Genomic DNA, 20,821 nt, shown 5'->3' with positions numbered 1-20,821 from the left:
TCAGCAACTATGATAGTACTCTCGATTGGCCACGGAGTTAATGGCTTTACCTACGATCCAGCGATCGGAGAATTTATTTTGACCGAAAGAAATATACGCATTCCTTCTAGGGGAGACATCTACAGGTAGATCGATCGACGAAATAATTTTTCATGTGTTTTCCGTGTAATTTATTAATAAATTCACGAGAAAATGACGATAATTTCAGTATTAACGAAGGACACGAGAGTGCCTGGGACACAGCTATTAAAGAGTATATCCGTTCGAAGAAATATCCCAAGAATGGGAAACCATATAGTGCAAGGTATGTGGGTTCAATGGTCGCTGATGTACACAGGACAATCAAGTATGGAGGGATATTTCTTTATCCAGCAACTAAAAGTCATCCAAATGGCAAGGTATAAATAATTACTGATTCACGTATTCATATTATATGCATGCCCTTGTTTCGATTTTATTCCGTAACGCGCGTCATATAATTCAATAAGCTAATTGCTTTTAAAACGATTATTTGCAGCTGAGACTATTGTACGAATGTATACCAATGGCTTATATATTGAAAGAAGCCGGTGGCTTGGCATCGAACGGGGAAATCGATATTTTAGAGGTTATGCCAGAGAAACTTCATCAAAGATCTCCGATATTTTTAGGATCATCGGAAGATGTCCAAGAAGTTTTACAGTGCATACAAAAATACAAAACAACGTGAGAGACGTGAATAAAATAATTAAGCAAGGAAACAGTTTCCGAAGATTTTATTATAAGACAAAGCTTGACATTGACAAGTTTAACGATAGGTTAAAACTAAAGTTATAAACGCAACGATGTTTGGTAATTTTTCGAATTTCGATTTTTTCGTTCCTTCAATTCTCATGTTTTCCTTCTTCCAAACGGCAATTTCAATGTAAATATTTAATATTTGTATCCTTCGTTAGTGACGGATCCTCCAGTGACAGGGGATCCCTTTGAAACAGATTCTGGAGCTGGCTAGGTTGCTGCCCCTTCGTTTCGTACCATTGGCCGATAGCCAGCCCCGTCGGCAATGTAGTCGACGATTTGTCTTCTACCGTCTGGTAGTAGTAAGTGAAAAGTTCCAGTTGCTCCGTTATCGTTTCGCGACTTCGCTTCCTATGAGAATTCGTTATATGCCGGAAAATTATTCGGTCCGGTAAAATAAAAGGAAAAATATAATTGCTGGGATATGTTTCTCATACGTTTATGATACGTAAACAAATTTCCATTGGTTCTCGTTGGAATAGTTCCATTAGATTAATAGGAAGATTGAAATAATTAGTTAGTATTCGTGGTTTCGTTCGCGTAACTTGGACAAAGCGTGAAGGAAAGAAAAGGAAATAGTACTTACTTACACCGGCCCATTCGTCTGGGTGACTGCCAGTTTCGCCACTAGTAGTTGGACGCGTTCCAGATCCTGTAGGTGGAAGATAGGCAGATCCTTGAGGTTTGCTCAAAATTCCTAACAACGTCATCGTTAACAAGAGTGCCTTTACTACTTTAAATAAATCGTTTATAAACGTTTATGGAATTAAACGTATATACTTTATCGCTATAGCGTTAACGTTTTATTTATCGTTTTGTTTATCAGCGATATGCAGTTGATGAAATAAAGACAAGGGGAATAAATATCGTTAGGAGGATTATAAATAGCAAAGATGAAACTTTCCGAATCATTCAAAGTTTTCGGCAAAGGAAAATAGCTTAACGTTAGGAGTGGATTTTATACCGCGTTTCAGGTTGCGAGGGCCACGAAACAGAGATGAAATTACGATTATTTGGGGCAACTTTAATACATATCCGTATCTATAATTATAGTTAATTCTAAAGCCGCATATACAGCAAGAATCGTCAACTCGGTAAGCTCGTAACAGTTGCCGAATTGTTCGATTTCTTACCATTTTCGGCTTAAAATTGTTCGTGTTACATTTTATTTTCAAAACATTGTTCAAAATCAATATGGAAATTTGTTACATAAATGACACATCGATACGATTCTCTACTTAAATTAATCAGATTTAAGAGACAATTAATAAAGAAGAAAAATGGTTGTCCCAGTTTCCTTTTTACGTGTTTACTTCTGTCATCATTTCTTTGTATTTTTATACGTACAATGTGATATAGGTACAACGTTTTCATGTCGTGAATATGTATAACGATGTCAAACATTGTTCGCGTGTTGCGACAGACTTCTAAATACTACGTATATTTATGTATATGTATATATAAAAGTGAAAACCTGCTCGCATACACAACTGACCCTCGCTGATTTATTAACTTAACAATAAATTACTAATACAATAAATTACTACTAAGGTTTGTATAAAACTTTGCATGTTGTAAACATGTTCCATAATCTTGTGCGTATTCGCATAGAACCAAGTTAAACAAAATCACATGTAATAATAATAGTAATAATAATAATAATAATAAAAATAATAAAAATAATAACACGTAGTAACGGGGTATTCGAAAGTTCAAACATCTATAATACTGTTGCGCTTCTTTTCCACGTCGGTCGAGTCCAGATCGTTTCCAAGACTACCGACTCTTCCCCTGAGACCAATTCCAGGGCCAACCTGGCCTGTAGCTTTTAATTTCTCTTGCATTTGTGCAAGCATATCTTGCATCCTTCGTATCTGCAAACATAAGATTCGATGTGTAATTTTAAATAACTATTTACCGACAATGTATATACATAAGGGGTGTACATATAGAGAGAGAATGGAGTAATAGCTCCCTTCGTAAAAAATATTCTTGTTATCGTTTCTTACTTTAATGACATAAATGACATTTTGAAATATTTGCTTAAAAATTTTACATTTATCGTTATCGCATTTTCAGTTTCATTTCATTTGGCAACCTTTTTACAGCATACATAGATACGTGTAACCATTTTTTCATTTCCAGGATAATGAAATTGAAATGTTTATGCCTTTTTATAGCATTTCGAAGAAGACATCGTAAAAATAACGAAATCATACAAATCTGTTTCAACTGCGAGAAATATATTTACGAGGAATATAAAGCGTGGAAAGTTATAAGCTGTGAAAATTGCGATAAACAGAAAAGAAGTATCCATTATTAGCTTTCTATTATACAAATTTATAGAGGACTGTCGCTTATTTTTTATTTCCTTTTTAATTCTTACTCGTATTAGATCGGCTATTGTCTGTATTCAATTGTAAAAATATAACTTTTATCTATCTTTTACCTTTTATCTCGTTCATTTGATCGGTAGAAATGTAACGTTTATTTATTTATTTACATCGTAAGAAATTGTTTTTTCTAATAACGTCCTAACTAACAAGTTTGTTTAAAATAGACAGTCTCTTTTAAACACTCGAATTACCAAGCGAGACAAAATTCACCTGACAGACTTGCTTTGGATATTTTAATTCTTTCCCGTTTTCTAAGGTTTCACTGAAAACCCGTCAGTTTTGACGTTAAGATCGTTTGGAACAGCGGAAATATTTCGAACGAATTTAGAAAAATTTTCCTTTTTCTTATACTTTAGTCGTGAAATAACTTTTTAAATAAGTTTTCGTAAAAATAAAATAAAAAATAAATAAGGTTAATGGTGTCGGAATAAAGCGAAGCGATGATCTAATAGTGAAAACGAAGAGACATCTCTTATTTTCATTCAAAATTTCTATTCCACGAATTTAAGCAGTTCAATGCGTGCTAATTAATATTTTTTAAAATGTACGTACGTTACGAGTAGAGATCCCTATTTCGCGTGTATTCAAACACATGTACACGTGTAATCAACGATACCGAACTTCAATTCGTGTAATTTAATTACACGAGTTAATTGTACGTGTGTTCCTTATACGTGTTTTTCTTTCGCACGTAAGTATACGTCAAAGATTCCGGTATCAAACGTGTACAATTATGCCAATTGCACATAATACTCGTGTTTTATGTACAATTGGCATAATTTTCAAATTACTTGACCGAATTTACACGTTTTCTCGAGTTTTCCGTGTAGCGTAATTAAAGTTACGCGGAGTTTTACTTTGTTAATAGAGGTTTGCGACCGGGACCTTTAGTTACAAGAAATTAACGCGATCGATAAGAAACGAGGATAATCACGAGCCGCGCAACATGGATTATTCACGACGCTGTATCTGTCTCTTACCTCTTCGTCCTTCTGCAATAGAAGCCTATCCGTGTCAGATATACTATTTTCAAAATGTGGACCCGAATCTCTTTTCAGTTTACTGTGAACAAATGAGAGAAAAAAAAATGAAATTATATTTGTGTGAAATGAAACCGATGTCTGTTGCATCTGCCACGTTCGTAATAGGCATTCGACCAGTGAAAATGAAAAGAAAATTGAAACATGTATGAATTATAGATATATACGTTGGAAGGTAGCGAGGAAACTGGTAGAGATAGAAATACCGGGACGGTGATAACGCGATACGTAGGAAAAATGAAGGAAAAAGGAAAGAAAAAGGAAAGAAAAAGGATCGTAGATTTAGAGAGAAGTATACCTACTGAAATGCAATACTTATTTACATGCGTAAATACCTCCGTTCCCGAATTGCTTGCTGTGAAATTTGAGAAATGCATTGTGCCCGGAAATTCTCGTAATGTACATCCTGTGTGACGTCTTTGAGATCTTGCATGTGCGTAGATATCAGCATTGTCCTGAGTTTCACGAAATCGCTGTGCTTCGGGTTCTCCACTGCGCCCGATCGAAAGCGAGATGGTTAATTGGCGGTTAGACGGTTTAGGTTAGGTTAGAAACTAGGTAGATGGTAAGCGGCGGATGCGCAAGTACGATCGTTTTGTGTTCTATGACGTGAAAATATGAAAGCTAATTACCTTCCACCACACCCCAGGGATATTGGCGACCACGGACCTTCTTTCCCGCGACTTCCAGCACCGTCGAGCTGCCGACCACAGCGAACGGGATACACGCTTTCAGCTCTTTGTCTTGCTGCTTAAATTCCTCGTCCTCGTCGCTATCGCAGTCCGGAAATTGATATATCTGCACGCGCAAAGCATCGTCTGTCCTTTCACCTTATTCCTCTTGTCCCCTTTCCTTACTTCTCTCTTTGTTCTTACATATTCTTATTCCAGCGCATTATTAACCCCTTGCACTGCGATTTATTTGCAGCCCGTAATGGCCAAGAGTACAATTTCATTTCTCTTACGATTTCGTAAAGCGACAACTCACATGGAAACTTACAATCGGCTATATACGTGCAATGCTTTTTATTATAGATTTGCAGCGAGTCGTAGAAATATTTCTATTCTCTTCCAATCGCTCATTTCGACCGATTATCACACTTTTATCCTCTCACGGCATCAAATTTCGAAATTCTGGCCAATTGGATTATACGTAAATCGTGTTAATAATTCGAGCGATATCATTGGAAAGAAAATATCTATCGCAAAGGATCGGAAAATGCAAAATACAGGAAATAACTTGCTCCTTCTAACTTTTATCACAAATGTTACCAAATGTTTGCTCAAATATTTATACTCTATTAATCTTCGAAGTAATATTTGAATAAAAATAAGAATAACGAGATGATACATGGCGACTTCTTATGATATCTTACAAAACCATGTACATAATATGATGTGTCACAGGGAAGATATCTACGGAATAATTGGAGTAACCTAGTAACGATCTCGAAAGGTTTCTCGTAATTAGTTTTCTTACGCAACGAGACATTAACGTACAGTACGCGATAAAACGATAGCACGCTCTGCGATTTTCACTGTTTCTCGAGATCAATGGGATGCACGCGAATTTTACCTTTACGTACGATATAAAATCTTTTTCTCAACGATATAACAGAATATTCATTTTTTCTACAAATTCTACCTGCCTACGTGAAAAATGAATACGAGAAAATAATGCAAGTTTCGTTATTCCAGGATAGAAAGATTCCTTACTTATTTTTGAATTTACGAATAAAATATAAATGAAAAATATCAGGTTTTGCTATATTTACGAAAATATTTCAAACACGGTAATTGTTTCCCAGCGTTTTCTCTCGGAATAATTTTTGCAAAATTAAATTTCATTTCTAATCGTACGATTTATCTTATATCGATGTTATTTCGAAGTTATTCGAGAAGCGCTAAAAATCGTAGACATTGCTATCATTTTGCCATTGTAAACTCGATACAGCGGAAGCGTGCAATGTCACGTGAAATTTCGGAATTTACGAAAATAAGAGATATTCGTGTATCTGGTCATTTCACGCGGGAAAGTGCTCGAATAATTTAAATCAAATACGTCTAGTAGTATTTTCCATTCGATATTAATTATGACTTTTATAAAGTCACAGGGAGAGCATGAAAAGATATTCTCTCTCTCTCTCTCTCTCTCTCTCTCTCTCTCTCTCTCTCTTTCATGTGCTGAAAATCTGATGGATATCTGAGAGGGAGGTAAAGGATATAAAATAAATTCGTGGATAAGTATAATACGTACACGTGTATTCATGCGAATATAATCGGTACGAGTATAATTGAACGGTACATTCGAAGCGTGGGATATTTTTGAAATTGCACTCGTGGTTGCAGTGAAAGGGGTCAAGTATAAGTAGAAATAGTAGGGAAAAGCGGGAAAAAAGTGAAAAAGCAGTAGAGAAGCAAGTGATACTACCTGAATTTCGTGATCGTTGATGTCATTAAGGATCCGATCCTTCAATACCTTCACTTCGTAAGTGGTTAACGTATCCGCCTTCGCAATTACGGGGACGACGTTCACTTTGCGATGTAACCGTTTCAATACTTCCAGATCGATTTGCCTGAGTCTGTGTGGGAAAAGTGTAAGAAGGAAATAAACGTGATACAGCGTCAAAGGAGAATACGTTAAGGCTTAGATATACCCGTGACCATAAGGCGGTATGAAGTATAAACAACAATGTACTCGGTTGTCTTGAATATTTTTCCTGTTCAATCCGCTCTCATCCGTGAAGTATTGTCGAAATTGCTCGTCGATGTAGGCTGAACACGCTTTCCAAGTGTCTTCGCAGTTTACCGCATCGCCAAAACCTGAATAGAAATTTATTCGATCGCATGGAAGTTGAGTGACAACCTCTTCACCCCTGGTACAACCTCGTATCCATCGAGCAACCCTCGTGTAACACGTGCAAATATCACAACGAAAGCGAAGCGATCCATACGAAACAGTTTGGAATGGTAGGTTTTACGTTAGCAAATTTCTTCGGGGATTTTCGTGTTACGCGAAGGTTGCCGGAATCGCGTTCGATCGTGCATAAAAATTCAAAGGGAATCGTACCGGGTGTGTCGACGATCGTTAAACGTAGCCTGACCCCACGTTCCTCGATATCCATTGTCTTCTTTTCTATCGTGGTCGTTTTTTCGATGCGTTCTAGAAAGAACTGCTTTTGGCAATGATCATCGAATGTGCGACTTTTAGTATGTTTGTACATTTAGTACCAACCAGCGGCATCGAGCATTCGTCGGTCTTTGTACAGATCTCCGAGGAACAGACTGTTTATCAGTGTAGATTTTCCAAGGCCGCTTTCTCCTAACACCATCAGGGTGAACTCGAATCCTCTTTTAACCGATTTTCGGTGCACTTGCTCGGGTAACGTCGCGAATCCGATATAGTCCCTGTCTTGATGGATAAAACGAAACGATTATTCTCCTTCAGCCTTCTTCCACCCGTCCACCGTTTACGCGTTTTCGTTCTTTTGCTCGAGAGCAGAAAGAGAGAAAGAGAGAAAGAGAGAAAGAGAGAAAGAGAGAAAGATCGTAAGATTAAACGGATGCATACGTACCGCCGGACATATTAGCCACCCGCGATGACACTTTGCCAGTGTCAGAGTGGAATGGAAGTGGTATGGAAGTGGGATGGAACGCGGCACTGGAACACTGCACGAGACGCGAACGAGGGGTAGATCGCTACTGTTTTGCCCTCTGGATTGCGTTGCGCTGGCGCACAAATGGCCGCTACCGATCAATAATACGCTCGCAAGTTTAGTTTCTACTCGCCGTTTCTCCCTTTTACCTGTAGTAAAGTCAACCGCAACGCGCGAAATCGGAACGCGCGAATTCTTTGCTTTATCGATAATGCAGCTTATCGCAACGTCAAAGTAGTAAGATAAGTTATCGGAGAAGTGGGAGATTAGAAAATGGAAGGAAAGGAGAAAAGTCGAGGGAGGGAAGAAGGGCGAAGAAGGGCGAAGAAGGATGATGGAGTATCCAAAGGATATGGGTGTAGAGAGTCGTAGAGGTAAGGAGGAGAACGGTGAATGGAACGCGGTCGACTCGCGTAATTTCCGAGGAGGTCGTCGGGCTAGGACGTTTCTCGAGTTCCGGCGCGGCGCCACGCCTCGGCTCGGCGGAGTCAACGTTCCCATGGAAAAGGCGAGGAAGGAAGGGGCAAAACCCGGTGGCCGAACCTGGGCGAACGTGGACGAAGAGATGCTCGTCGCGCGCAACTTTCCCAATTGACAGTCTCGACACGTGGACATCGCTCTTGTAATACTTGGAACACGAGACGAACCCATCCGGCTTGTGTACCACGTTGTACCCCAGACCGTACTTGCTTCGCATTCTTCCTTCGCCCGGGACCCTGTTATCCACCGTCGACCGCTTAAACTTCATCCTCCTTTCGATCATCTGCCCAACGGCTTATCTTTTCCTCCTTCCATATTCTCTCCATTTATTTCCTTTTCCAAATATCCCTGCATCTAAGTCTCCACGCGTCTCTATCATCGTTCCAAACTTCGTTCCGTGTGTTTCCATCTCGAAACGCGCTAACGGTAACTCTGCTAATCTATACGCCAGTCGTATCATACGAATTCAACGCTCCGATTATGCCACTACCTCGCATTTATTCTATTTTTTTCCGATTCCAGTAAAAAAGATCCGTGACAGTTTAAGAGAATTATCTTAATTTCTAATTCAAAAATCATACGGGTTTCATTTCCAATCGCAAACGCAGACTTTTTCTTTCGCGTTAGCTTTCCAATTTTTCCCTGCCGTAACGTTCTATCGTGTATACCGCGATTCTAATGATCATAAAGTTATTGCAAATGTTGACTTAATTCTTTTCACTTGACACCACCTCTCGGGGGATATTGCGAATTTAGGAAACAGCTCGAACGTTTCTTCCAAGCAGACGCAGAAACGTAGTATAGGTTAAAATACAGGAAAAGAAAATATATATTTTTCTACCAAAATTTTAAGCCGAATATCATTCGAATAGAGAATAAGGTTTGGCATACCAATTTATTCGAAGCGTTTCATTTTTCAAAAGGACCAATTTATTACTCTTAACGGTAATTTCATGATATTAATTATCGCGTCATATTTTATAAGAAATAAACAAGTTCGAATACCTTTGATCTTTGGTAATATATTACCAAAGTTTCTCTTCGGGGAGCAACTATTCTTCTTTGAAACTCTTTAAATATATAAGATTGGAAAAATGGTGCGATTAATTCTTATTCAATTTCACAAGAGTTTCTCAATTTATTAATTTCTTATTAAAAATTAGTATCACGTTTCACTAGAAAAAGAAGACGAACTTACTTCCTCCTTTGCTGGCAATCTTCTGAGAAATTGTATAAGAAATTAATATAATAAAAATCCTAATTCTGTTGCATACGACACGTTGTATCGATTAGTATGTATTTGACTGGTTAAAAACTGTAATATTAGCGCAACTATTTAGCGATTCGATCGGTTGTCGTTTATTATCGATACGAGATATTTGAAACCTCTTGCACGATATCGCAAGTTTTCTTTGAAAAAATTCAAATAACTCTCGTATCGACAGTTGTTTCTTAAATATTATCCAAATATTATGCAAATATTATCGAATAAATTATTCGTATAATGCTCACCAACTGTATTCGCAATTTGATAGAAAATTTTTCTACCGTCATGATACTCCACATTATATTAACCCTTTGTGTATTTCATTGATTTCATATCAATACCAGTACGCAGGTATTGCTAATTCACGATTTAATTTATTTTCGGTAAATATTTATTTTAATTTACTTTCGGTTTTGTCGATAAACATCGAAAAGCGAGTAAGTACCAATAGATTAGAATAGTAAGTAACGAATAACTTCGCAGACATATTTATAACTTTTTCATTTCGAAAGCAAACTTCGAAAAAATCGATTACCTCAAACGTGTTTTGAAGTTGTTGATCTGATCGACTGAATAAAAAGAATTATTACATCGAGTAACATATATAATACATACACCCGTTCTGGAAGAGTAAATCAATTTCATTTTTCGTATATATAACAATTCAATTATAAGAATTTCGTAAGACTTTGGAGACGCAATTAATATATATGTATGGAATTAATAGTACAGGACCGAGTATCACATATGTAAATTTCAGTGAAGAAAAGGAAAGGATAAACTTTTATTTAACTTTTATACAAAGACGTAAGTAAACGATGTAATACACCTTCAAACGGTATAATGAACGCATAGTTTCCATAGTTTCGAGTTGTTAATTAAATTTCTTTAATTTCCAATAGAAATGCGATTAAACGAATAACTCTCGTACAAGTGTGATTACTTCGTGTCGTTTTATATACCAACTTGTTATATATTTTCCAATTGTAAAACAAGATTATTACATCATAAACTTGCAACAAAAATAAGAACGAGTTAGATGGAAATAAGTTCTATGCGTAAATAAGTGATATTCAATACACGTTTATAATTCCGAAAAAATAAAATGCCGGTCTGAAATTTTTCTCCGTTACGCGTATCTATACGCATATATATGTAACAATCTTGCCAAGCATTAAAAATGTAATCATAGATTAACTCATTCGGATGATTCACATTTGAGTTTTCGGATTTCCTTACGGAAATTCGGATGACGCACGAGAGTCTTTAAATTCGTCATAATTCTGTCTTAAAATAAATGGATAAAACGCGATAAATATTTCGTCACTTCCCCAGGAATATCGTTGCAAATGTTTCACGAATTTAAAAAGTTATTATATCATCTCTCCGTTAATCAAATTTATTCTAACGTGATAAATTTGCATATACGATATATCTTTCATCATCTTTTCTACCTGTTCCCTGTATTCCCTGTACGTGTAATTTCTTTCTGAAATATATGAAATATATATTTGTATTCATAGTAACAGTTATGTACATATATGTATACAAAGATTTATTCCTCTAGTAATAATAATAATAATTTTTTTAATAGAGGAAATCCATACAAATTTATCGATTTAAATTCCTCGTTGAAGTGTTATTGACAGGTATTCGTTTATCTTCCTTTTATTTCTTTTTTATTAACCAAATCCTATGACAAGTATTCTCTTCTACACTGTTCGCCATTAAATCGAGTTAGAGTATCCATATAAATAAATATTCCCATAATTAATTATATTTACTTAAAGAGGTTCTAAAGACTAATTAGAGAAATTTATTAGTATAAAGTTTCAAGTGCTAGAATATAATTATTACAAAAAGTATGGAATGTTTTGTGGGCATGTTATCTCTCGATTAAATTTACATTTAGTATGATATCGTATTAGATTTATCGTGTTCGATATACGTTATTTCGATGCAATTTTTATTATATAATTTTCCACCATTGTAAAGCTATATTTGCTATACGATTTTCTGATTATTTTATTCGGTTCAAATTAAGTTGTCGTTAATATTTATAATGATATATTAAAAGAAAAAAGTATATAATAATATTATTAAAAATTTTAAAAAGGACAGTAAAATACTTGTTCCGATACCTGTGTCAAATTTCGTTATATTTCGTTATATTTAAATATGTTTGAAAATCAGAAGAATACTTCGTATGTATATTTCGTTGATAAATTAGACGTTATAAACATATGTATATTTCATTCCTTCTTCGTAATTTTTTATTGAAAATTTCATAAATGTACCGTGAAAACATTGTTAATACGATGTATTGCTCTTCGATAGGCGTGTAAATCCTGTATCTTTAAAGCTTTATTATTTTTGCTTCGTTATAAAAATAAAAATATAGTAAACAAACAATGTGATCTGTAATTTTTATAGTAAATAAACAAACAAGCGTGTACACAAGGTTATTAAACAGAGAAAAAGAAAATATATTCTACAATTTATACAATGAAATGTATTAAAAAACTTACTAATAGCGCATTACAATTAAGTACTACGCGGTTTGCATATTCATCTGCTTCGTTAATCGTTATAATCTTGTTGGAAATGAAAAAAAATCTTTTTTATCGGGTCTATACGCATACGTATACTTGAAAAGTTAAAGAATTCGAAGATAAAGAGTTTTTCGAAATAACAAAATAATAACGTAATATGAAATTGACCCATCAATAAGATAATACAATAATTAAAAATAAATTTTAACGGTATCAAAAATGTTTATACTTTTAATTTCCCGAGATATTTCTGAATTTCTTATTATACTTTACACGATATACGATTAAATATATGGAAAAATAGATAGCTTGGAGAAAATCTTTTATCATCTGTTTTACAAAATAGATATTTTGCACAATAATCATTATGAACATCATAATTTGTGTTTATTCGCGTTTCGCTTTCAGCTTTGTAGGAAAAATCTAATAAATAATAAAGATAATCTAAAAAATTCGTTTAAAATTAAAAAACGATTTGATATGTATAGTACGAAAGTGTTGGAAATAATTTAAAACGATAAAAATCGCAAAAAGGGTGGTAAAGTATCGTCGATAATAATCATTCGAGAATCGTTCTGTTTGATCTAAATCGAGATAGAAAATTCTTGTTAAGAGGTTTCATAATTGTGGAAAAATAATTCTAATTATAGAATGCAAAGCATGCATTGATTTAGAAAACGAGTTTCACGAAAATATAATGATAATGTAATTAAGAGTGGATATTTCTACGTTATTTGTATATTATACAGTTATAATTAAACTGAATATTCTTATAAGAAATAGATGTAATTATAGATATAATTATATATAACAAATAATTGTTTTTTGTACAAATATATGAGAGATTATTAGAATATAAATAAATATTTAATTTCTTACACGTTATTTATAAATTTTAAGCTGTGTTATAAAGAAGAAAATAATTTGATTATATCGTATGAAATTAGTGGCATTTTCGAAAGCGTAAGTATCGAAGGGCGAAAGAAAAAGAAGGGATGATAGAGAAATTCGCCAATTTTCAACCTGAAAACGAAAAATGTTTATAGGATATGTTTTACAAGTTTTAAAATGTACAAAACGCATAATTATTTATTTGGGAAGTTATGGGATAGTTATAAAAGAAACGTTTGAATTTTACGAATTTATCGAATAACATGTAAACACGCCCAGTGGTTAATTATGAGAGTCATAATAACGAAAAATGCATTGGCCGAGTATTTGGCAGTTTGAAATATATGCAAATTTAGACATATATACCTGTATAATATTGTTTTAATAAAAATTCTCTGTACATTTACAGTAAGACAAAGAAGTCGATCGTGATAACAATAAGATATTCCGCTTTGTTTCTATTACATTTTTACTCGTGCCTGCGATTCATCTTCATATTTTCAGATCCGAAAATTTGTTCAGCGATTTGCATATGAGTAGTTGGAAATGAATACTGCATGTCGATATGCCTATGTGGCTTAATTCCATTGTTCCTACGATATGAATAAAAGATACTATACTCAAATTTGACATGTTACTCAACACACTCTTCGTATATGTATGTATATCGTTGAAGTACGTGTCTCGAAATGCGTAATAAATCATTATTATCGTAATCTTTATAAATTTATAAATATTCTGTTTAATTCCGTTTATCGAATTAAGTAACCTCCGTATCGACATTTTTTAAATATTTTCTGCGTATCGTCGATGAATTTTACGATTTTATTTGCATTTCTTTCATTTTAGTGGTAGGTTAGTAAAACAACAATGTGTATTTCTAAATTTAAACGGGACGCATCGTATTCGGATATTTACACATTTATACTTTTCAGCTTTCATTATTACATTATTACATCTATATCGATTCAAATTAATCTCTTCTCTTTTTTCTTCTTCTTTTGTCACCTGGTCACGGTTAAGGATGGTCTACACGCTAATTGTAGTATATTTTTTTTTTTTTCATAAGCCTAACTCCCCAAATTTTTAAGGTTACCTTTAGCTTTACGAATGAAATTCAATAATTTCTTTCGCAGAAAATTCTTACTTTTCAGCGGAGGAAAGAGCAAATTCAAAAAGCGCAGCCACATAGGTACTCTTTCTTCGTTATTAAGACTCGAGAAATGATGGAAAAATGTGTTTTAAACGTATTTGCAGACTTTTCGAGTTAAACTAAATAAATATTGCTTTTAACGTGTCCCGTGAGAAAGATGCAAGGAAGTGAAATCAGGAAGTGAGATGTTCGATTAAGAATTTGACGTGTCGAACTAGCGTGACGTGTCGTACCAGACAACCTGGTATGTTCGTACCTTGTTAGCATCTGAATTTCTGGCAACACCTCTAAAAGAACTAGCAGAGGGTTCTGTAAACATGCAGTATACTTTTTCTAGTTCTTTCGCTTAAGATTTTGTTCATAAATTTATATTCCCTATTTACTATCAAACGGATCGAAATAGTTTGTTTCGGACTTTCTGTTCTTCGCAGCTGCTGAAAATATGTAGCTGCTTTTGGCAAAACTAATATTTATTTTTCTTCTTGCGTCTTTATTTTCATTATATCGCTTTAATTAATATCAATTATGTACGCTATGTCTAATGTAAATATAATACGTATATTTTATAGGTATTATAGATTGGTAATTCTAGCGTTAACATCTTCTATCGCCACAGCGAGTGTGGCACATCGCGATCTTTCTATGCAAAATAGTATTGCAACATCTTCATCAGTGTTATATCGTTGCTTCGTAAGTATAGTGACACTATGTTCAAATATATTCTCTTCTTATTTAAATATTGGAATTACGATATCTTTGTCAAGCGTTGTAGAAAAATTTCACGGAAACTTATTCTACGATTATACAAATATTTCTATCTTTCCAATTATTGACTTCAAATAATTGCAATTCTTCTATGGTACGAGTTTCAAAATCTTTATCAACGAGAACGCTTGTTACTTGCAAGAACACGAATAATTTTTACGATACAAATATCTTTGTGACAATTCTCATTATAATTCTCTTTGTCATTGCACTAGATTTTTCATAAATTTTAATATTAAAATTATGATTAGTGGGAATTAAATAGCGAGATTGAAATGGAGTCATTACGGAATGATGCGTGTATTTTTGTGATTTTTGTGTAATAAAATTTACATTGGTCAAAAGTTTAATTATTATCTTTCCTATACATTATTCTATTAATATCGTTCCAATTAACAAGGATTCTTTCCTTCTTAATAAGCATCGGTAGTAGTAAGTTAGTAGTATTTGTTAGTCTACTCTTTTATTGTACTCTACTGTACTACTCTATCGTACTACATCGTATTAACACTAACTGATCTATTTATCACATTTTGAGATTTTTAAAGTCACGTTATCATATATCAATGTTCCTTTTTTTGTTTATTTTACTTTATTTTATTATTACAGTGTTTCTATACTATAATAATCTATTATATCGACATAATATAGATATCATATTAAAATGGAAACATCGCAACTGAAAAGTGCTTTTAGAGATTAAGAATTTAATTGAAAAAAAAACTATTTTGTTTGAAAAAGAAATTATTGAATTACGAACTGTATATGTTCGGTCGTAATATTTCCATATCACAAGCAATAAAAATTCTATTTATAAAAGCTTAAAAAACAACAACGATAATGATGATAATAATAATAATAATAATAATAATAATAATAATAATAATGTGAATCGCTTCATTAGTAAGAATAATAATTAAGGTGAACTTTATTTGTTTGTTTACAATATGTACCTACTCAAATCTAACGAAACGATAGTAGTTTCGGGTAAACGGTAAACGGTAACGACTAAATCTCACACACGAGCATTAAATAAATAGTCAACGCAAATAGTCATTTGAGAAGCAAAATCCTGTGGCTTTGGTAAATATTTCGCACGTTCATCTTTATTTAGCTATTATCTGGAATATTTCCAATTATAACGCAAAATCTATTTTTTAGCACATTTACATAGTACACGGTGGTGCGTTTTAAAACTTAATATTATTCGTTTATTTGAAATTTTTTTTTGTCAATTTTCCTCGCGATTTCTATCCAATCAAGTTAATCGTTCGTTCGATCGAAAATATTATTGTTTCCTCTTGCATTTACGACTTTATGGAATGTTACGAAATAAAATAAACCTGTTTTAATATTTAAATCACTTATTACAAATGTTAAATTGTTAACGAGTGTTAAATTGATATAAAAAGTATTCAGATTATTCGTGTTACCTCTTAATAACGTACAATCGTTGCCCCAAAATGTTGTTACGTAACTCGATTAATTATCGCTAATGATCGATAACGATGATCGATAATGATACAGGATTCGATGATCCATTTTGTTCACGTTCAAATGTCGTTACAAGAAGTATCAATAATTAGAAGCTATAGCTTTGAACGTGTACTCATAAGTTCACGTGCGTCAATTCGTGCAATTCTTGATACCCGAATTTACATGTACCGACAGATTTCTATACATTTTATTTCGCGATTACTAACGTACAACGAGGTACTCGAATACCTAGAACGATGCAAGTAAATTGCAACGCGTATGAAAACTCTTAGTTAGCCTAAACCGTATATTAGAAGGAATAATAACAAATAACGCGATTAAGAATTAACAAGATCGAAAGAAATAATCGCTCGTTGTAAAGCGTTACTCGATTAAATGTAAAAAATGCAAGTGTTGGTTTTACGTGCGCGAGTGTGAGTGAGGTTGAACAAACGAAACTCATTTGTAATTGTGCAAACTATGATATAGATATAATATATGCGCGAGTGCCACCTAGTGTGAATGATGTTTGAAAAAATGTATGGAAGAATGTACCAAGATTCTGTGTACCATTTCAAATAGTTTACTATTTTTTAGGTTTGGTATTTAAATATTTTGCCTTAAATATACTTTGTGCGTTACTGGCAGGAAAGAGGTGTGAGACATTATTGTCCATTCTACCCACAAGGAAAAGAAAGAATTTCCACGCGTTGAAAATATCTTTACGACGAAATACATTGTTCATTGTTATAAAAAGTTAATATATAATTTTCTCGCATTAAAGCGTTAAATTTATTTCGCAAATTATATCCGTTATTTGCATAATCGCGTTTATGTTAGAAATTAGTGGCAAATTGGTTAAATACGATAGAAAATCGATTATCAAGGGAACTTCGATTATCCGGATATTTTTAGTACGTAAACGTTTCGATTGAAATTGCGGTTCATACGCGAGAAAATCGGTAGAAACGGGTAATCGTTTACTTGGGCATGGAACACCGATCACGGTACAGCATAACGTCTATCGCTACGCGTCTTCGCGTTTATGAAAATTATGAAAACGAAAGAGGATATAATTGGAAAATTGCGATATCGTTGATACAATAGAATGGTTTAAACGTAACGAAATTTCTTTAATCGATCACGATAGTAGTCGCGTTTAGAGGCATACAAAATTTCAAAAATGGGGCTGTGAGGTGGTACGAGGTGCAAAAAGAATTTAATTTAATCATTTTTACCGGCTCGAATTTACTAAAGGAATCGCGTGATTTAGCAGCCAAGACAATTTCGGACGCATAAATTTTTAAGCAAGTTGCATTGAAATTTACCATTTGTTATCGTTGTTATTGTACACGCGTTCCGCTTTGAAATATTATTAGTATTTTGTTAATCGAAAATTCTGTTACCGGAACAGCGCAACAGATTAATCCCGATAATCGAGATTCTATTATTTTCTATTCGTATTAATAATCACGCGAGATAAAATATGAATGTACGCGTACACGTACGTTCATTGACAAACATTATGGCACCAACTATAACGATTCGAGAATTGTTCTACATTCCTCTATGTTCCGATATATATACGCGTTTCGTTGAAATGAAAAATAGGTTTAAGCAAAAACCACGTCCATTATTATACGTGCCATTTTCAATTTTAATTTATTTACTTCGGATATAAAGAATAGGGAGAAATTTTCAAATCATCGCATCGTTTCCCAACTTACACGCATATATCGGTAAACGTATACGTATTAAACGTGTACGTATCAAAAAGTACACGTACTTTTAATAGTAAAATCATTGTGCAATAAGAATAATAATAAGAATAATAATAAGAATAGCAAAAAGAGGTAAGAACGATAGGGAAATATGACGGATAAGAAAACGGGAAAAACTAAAAACTACTAAAAACGGGAAAGGAGTAGAATGAGAAAAACAATAACGAAAGACGGAAACGGTTGGAAGAAGGGAAAACCGCAGCAATTGTTCTACTATATTTGACATTTGAGGAATAGAAGAGCGACATATGGAAAGGATCCGTTAGCTAGATGTTTAGGTAACCGATGATACGGATACGAGCGTGCACGATCTCTAATGACGGATATTACAAGGATCGTCGAAGGATGCGAAGAGAGGTAGAAAGATGAGAGAAAGCGAATCCGACTGTCTCTCGGTGTTGCGTCAACATAATTGCAGGAGCGGTTAGGAGAGTCTGTTGTGAACTCGTCCGCGCGCGTTACATCAGCGCATCGTAGATGCTGCAAATGAAAAATTACGCGGCAACTATATACCCGTTAATCCTTGCAAACCGAAATTCCCCTCTCGCCATTCCCATTTTCCCGCGTTTCTCGAGCTTTTTCCAAGTTTTCCGAGATTTTCCACACAAGAGATAAGAAGGAATTCTCTGCTAGGACCATCGACGAGGATGTTTGAGGACAACGCGAGGAGAAATCGTACGGTTACTATAGATCGGATAGGGATATTTTCGCCAAGCGACGACCGAGGCGCACCCTCGGCACGGAGTTGAAACGAGAGCAGAGGGTTAAAACACGGTTTATTATTTTTCATAAAGCATATATTTCCGATACTCTTGGCCGAGTATAGCTGTTTTTATTTCACGATACAACGATCAGACGCGACGTAAAGTCATTCATCGATAAAGATTGTAGCGGCGCGGTGATTCACCGCGCGTTTCTCGATAATTCCACGGCGATTAGTATAACGCTGTGCGCTAAAAAGTAATCGATGTAGAATAATTTTCCGCAGAGCACACGGAGGTGGCCGCCATAGCGGCGACGGGAGGGTAGAGTAGAAAGAGAGAGGAGCAAAAGAGGAGTGGAAGTTACATAAGCGAGCGTATCTGGCGTTTCACAGCGACCTTTAGGGCCGAATCGCGCGGATCGCGGATCGCGGATCGCGGATCGCGGATGGCGAATCACGAGTTACGAGGAATCACGAAGATTCACGAAGGAAGAATCACGAGTGGTATACCTCGAAGCGGCGCGTTAGCGATGCAACGGCACGACGACGTTCTCTCCTTTCCTCGTGCTGCTGCTGCTGTTGCTGCTGCTGCTATTGCCGCTGCTGCTGTGTTACCGGTGTACGCTGCTCCTCGACGAGAGGCGTGCGCGCTTACCGGAATACCAATGCTACATACAAGACTGGACGCGGTATTCTGCATAGCATCGCGGTCTCGTCGTTTCGACGACTGGTGGTTGGCGACAACGGTGTTCGGGATTGGACGGAAGCGGTTGGAAAACTCGAGCGATGGTTCGACGAAGGAAAGTTTGCGCGCTGGGGGCGCTGCAGGCTGCGGCGAGACCGCCACGCTAGCTGGCCGAGCGAACCGCGCGCAACCCATCGGGTTTATATAATAAAAGAACCAGCCTGGCGTTCGCAGCCGTGTCGCGAATTACCGGCACGCGAATTCTATCGTTACGCAACGATACCGCCGTACCGCCGCATTATTCTGGGTTAAATAATATTATGTCACGAGGAAAGCGTGCCTCCGGTAATGGAACACGCGTAACCCGTGAATTAACGGGGAACACGTGAATCTCCGCGAGATTCCGCGAATTTTCTTCCTCCCTTGATCCTGGATCGACCGATCGATCGATTTTCACCGAACATTAAGTCGAATGGAGCGTTACCGTGGCAGGATCCGGTGAAGAAGTAGCGCGCTATAGAGCGAAAGAAAGGAAGAGATAAGAGCGGGGAGATGGCACAACTCCCTCGCTTCTGCAGCTGGTGCAATCGAGTTCTTTCGCATTGAGTAACGTCTGACGTAACTACCGAACGGAGAACGTGGAACCGGTTCTTCCGAATTTTCTCAAAACCGCGATAATATCGAGGCGAACGGAGAACGTTGATGGGACGTCGCGGGCTTTTTCGTGGATAGTCCATGTCTACCGGTTGCAGAGGAATGCTAACGGCTGTGTGTACGCACACCTTTTCCGGGACAACGCGAAGCGGTAAGCCCTTTGGGAATAATTCTTCCGCGTACACGAGGCCGCGGAAAACAAATCCCGATCACGTAGGTGCGCGCATGGGCGTGAGTATGCTCGCGACAACGTGTCCCGTTTTTGAAATCGCCCCTACGTGATCGAGGTAGATCCGCTTGAATTTCTCAGGAGGCGCGCGATTAGCAATCGGCCGTACGGAGACTCTGCCAAAGATTACCAACGAGTTACGACCCGATATTCTCGGTGGTTTTTTAAATTTTACGTCGGATTCGGTCACCGAGCGAATGCTAATTTCCTCCAACTTACATAACGGACGCGTAGCCACGAAAGCTAATCAAATTTCATGGCTACGCTTTTCTTTTTTCGGCTTTTATCGGAAGAGGTAATAAGTACTCTTACACGCG

At 35.7% G+C, this 20,821-nt stretch overlaps 4 protein-coding genes across 9 annotated transcripts in view; 1 reads left to right on the top strand and 3 right to left on the bottom strand.

The window, feature by feature from the left end:
- Nucleotides 1–740, top strand: part of fbp (fructose-1,6-bisphosphatase) — a 19,459-nt gene extending 18,719 nt beyond the window's left edge. For all 3 annotated transcript variants that reach the window (XM_017902453.1, XM_017902454.1, XM_017902451.1), the window contains 3 exons: nt 1–125; nt 209–398; nt 518–740. The exon at nt 1–125 ends at the window's left edge or, in 2 of these variants, runs on beyond it. In XM_017902453.1, coding sequence (XP_017757942.1) covers nt 1–125; nt 209–398; nt 518–709 — 507 coding nt within the window. In that variant the 3' untranslated portion in view covers nt 710–740. The remainder of the gene's footprint in view (nt 126–208; nt 399–517) is intronic.
- A 71-nt stretch (nt 741–811) lies between these two features.
- On the bottom strand, nt 812–1,487 carry LOC108549128 (uncharacterized). Its single transcript, XM_017902385.1, has 2 exons — nt 1,215–1,487; nt 812–1,128 (listed from the first exon to the last, which is right to left on the bottom strand). Exons 1-2 carry the CDS (start codon nt 1,485–1,487, stop codon nt 988–990), a joined length of 414 nt encoding a protein of 137 aa, XP_017757874.1. The 3' UTR covers nt 812–987.
- A 992-nt stretch (nt 1,488–2,479) lies between these two features.
- Nucleotides 2,480–8,022, bottom strand: Septin4 (septin 4). Of its 4 annotated transcripts, none has more exons than XM_017902435.1 (9): nt 7,788–8,022; nt 7,448–7,624; nt 7,283–7,375; nt 6,870–7,035; nt 6,644–6,794; nt 4,846–5,011; nt 4,537–4,705; nt 4,154–4,235; nt 2,480–2,651 (listed from the first exon to the last, which is right to left on the bottom strand). In XM_017902435.1, exons 1-9 carry the CDS (start codon nt 7,795–7,797, stop codon nt 2,490–2,492), a joined length of 1,176 nt encoding a protein of 391 aa, XP_017757924.1. In that variant the 5' UTR covers nt 7,798–8,022; the 3' UTR covers nt 2,480–2,489. The 4 variants fall into 4 exon arrangements, with proteins under 4 accessions (XP_017757924.1, XP_017757925.1, XP_017757926.1 ...); XM_017902436.1 differs by having other exon boundaries at nt 4,549–4,705; XM_017902437.1 differs by having other exon boundaries at nt 7,448–7,620.
- Nucleotides 8,023–13,527: 5,505 nt separating this feature from the next.
- Nucleotides 13,528–20,821, bottom strand: part of LOC108549127 (uncharacterized) — a 17,078-nt gene continuing 9,784 nt past the window's right edge. The window contains 1 exon segment of the mRNA XM_017902384.1: nt 13,528–13,651. Coding sequence (XP_017757873.1) covers nt 13,528–13,651 — 124 coding nt within the window.

This window comes from Eufriesea mexicana, unplaced genomic scaffold, assembly GCF_001483705.2.
Source record: "Eufriesea mexicana isolate 0111107269 unplaced genomic scaffold, ASM148370v2 scaffold1824, whole genome shotgun sequence".
Taxonomy (NCBI): domain Eukaryota; kingdom Metazoa; phylum Arthropoda; class Insecta; order Hymenoptera; family Apidae; genus Eufriesea; species Eufriesea mexicana.
Note: the sequence above shows the minus strand (reverse complement) of the source record. Positions and strands in the feature narration are given on the sequence as shown.

Bases quoted from the DNA above. Each gene is read 5' to 3' on its own strand.
- Septin4 (XM_017902435.1), bottom strand. The intron at 7,036-7,282 runs GTACGATTCCCT...ATTTCTATTCAG, and splicing joins AACGATCGTCGACACACCCG to GTTTTGGCGATGCGGTAAAC. The intron at 4,706-4,845 runs GTAATTAGCTTT...GATCGGGCGCAG, and splicing joins TCCCTGGGGTGTGGTGGAAG to TGGAGAACCCGAAGCACAGC.
- LOC108549128 (XM_017902385.1), bottom strand. From the start codon at position 1,487: ATGACGTTGTTAGGAATTTTGAGCAAACCTCAAGGATCTGCCTATCTT. The intron at 1,129-1,214 runs GTATGAGAAACA...GAATTCTCATAG, and splicing joins TTTGTTTACGTATCATAAAC to GAAGCGAAGTCGCGAAACGA.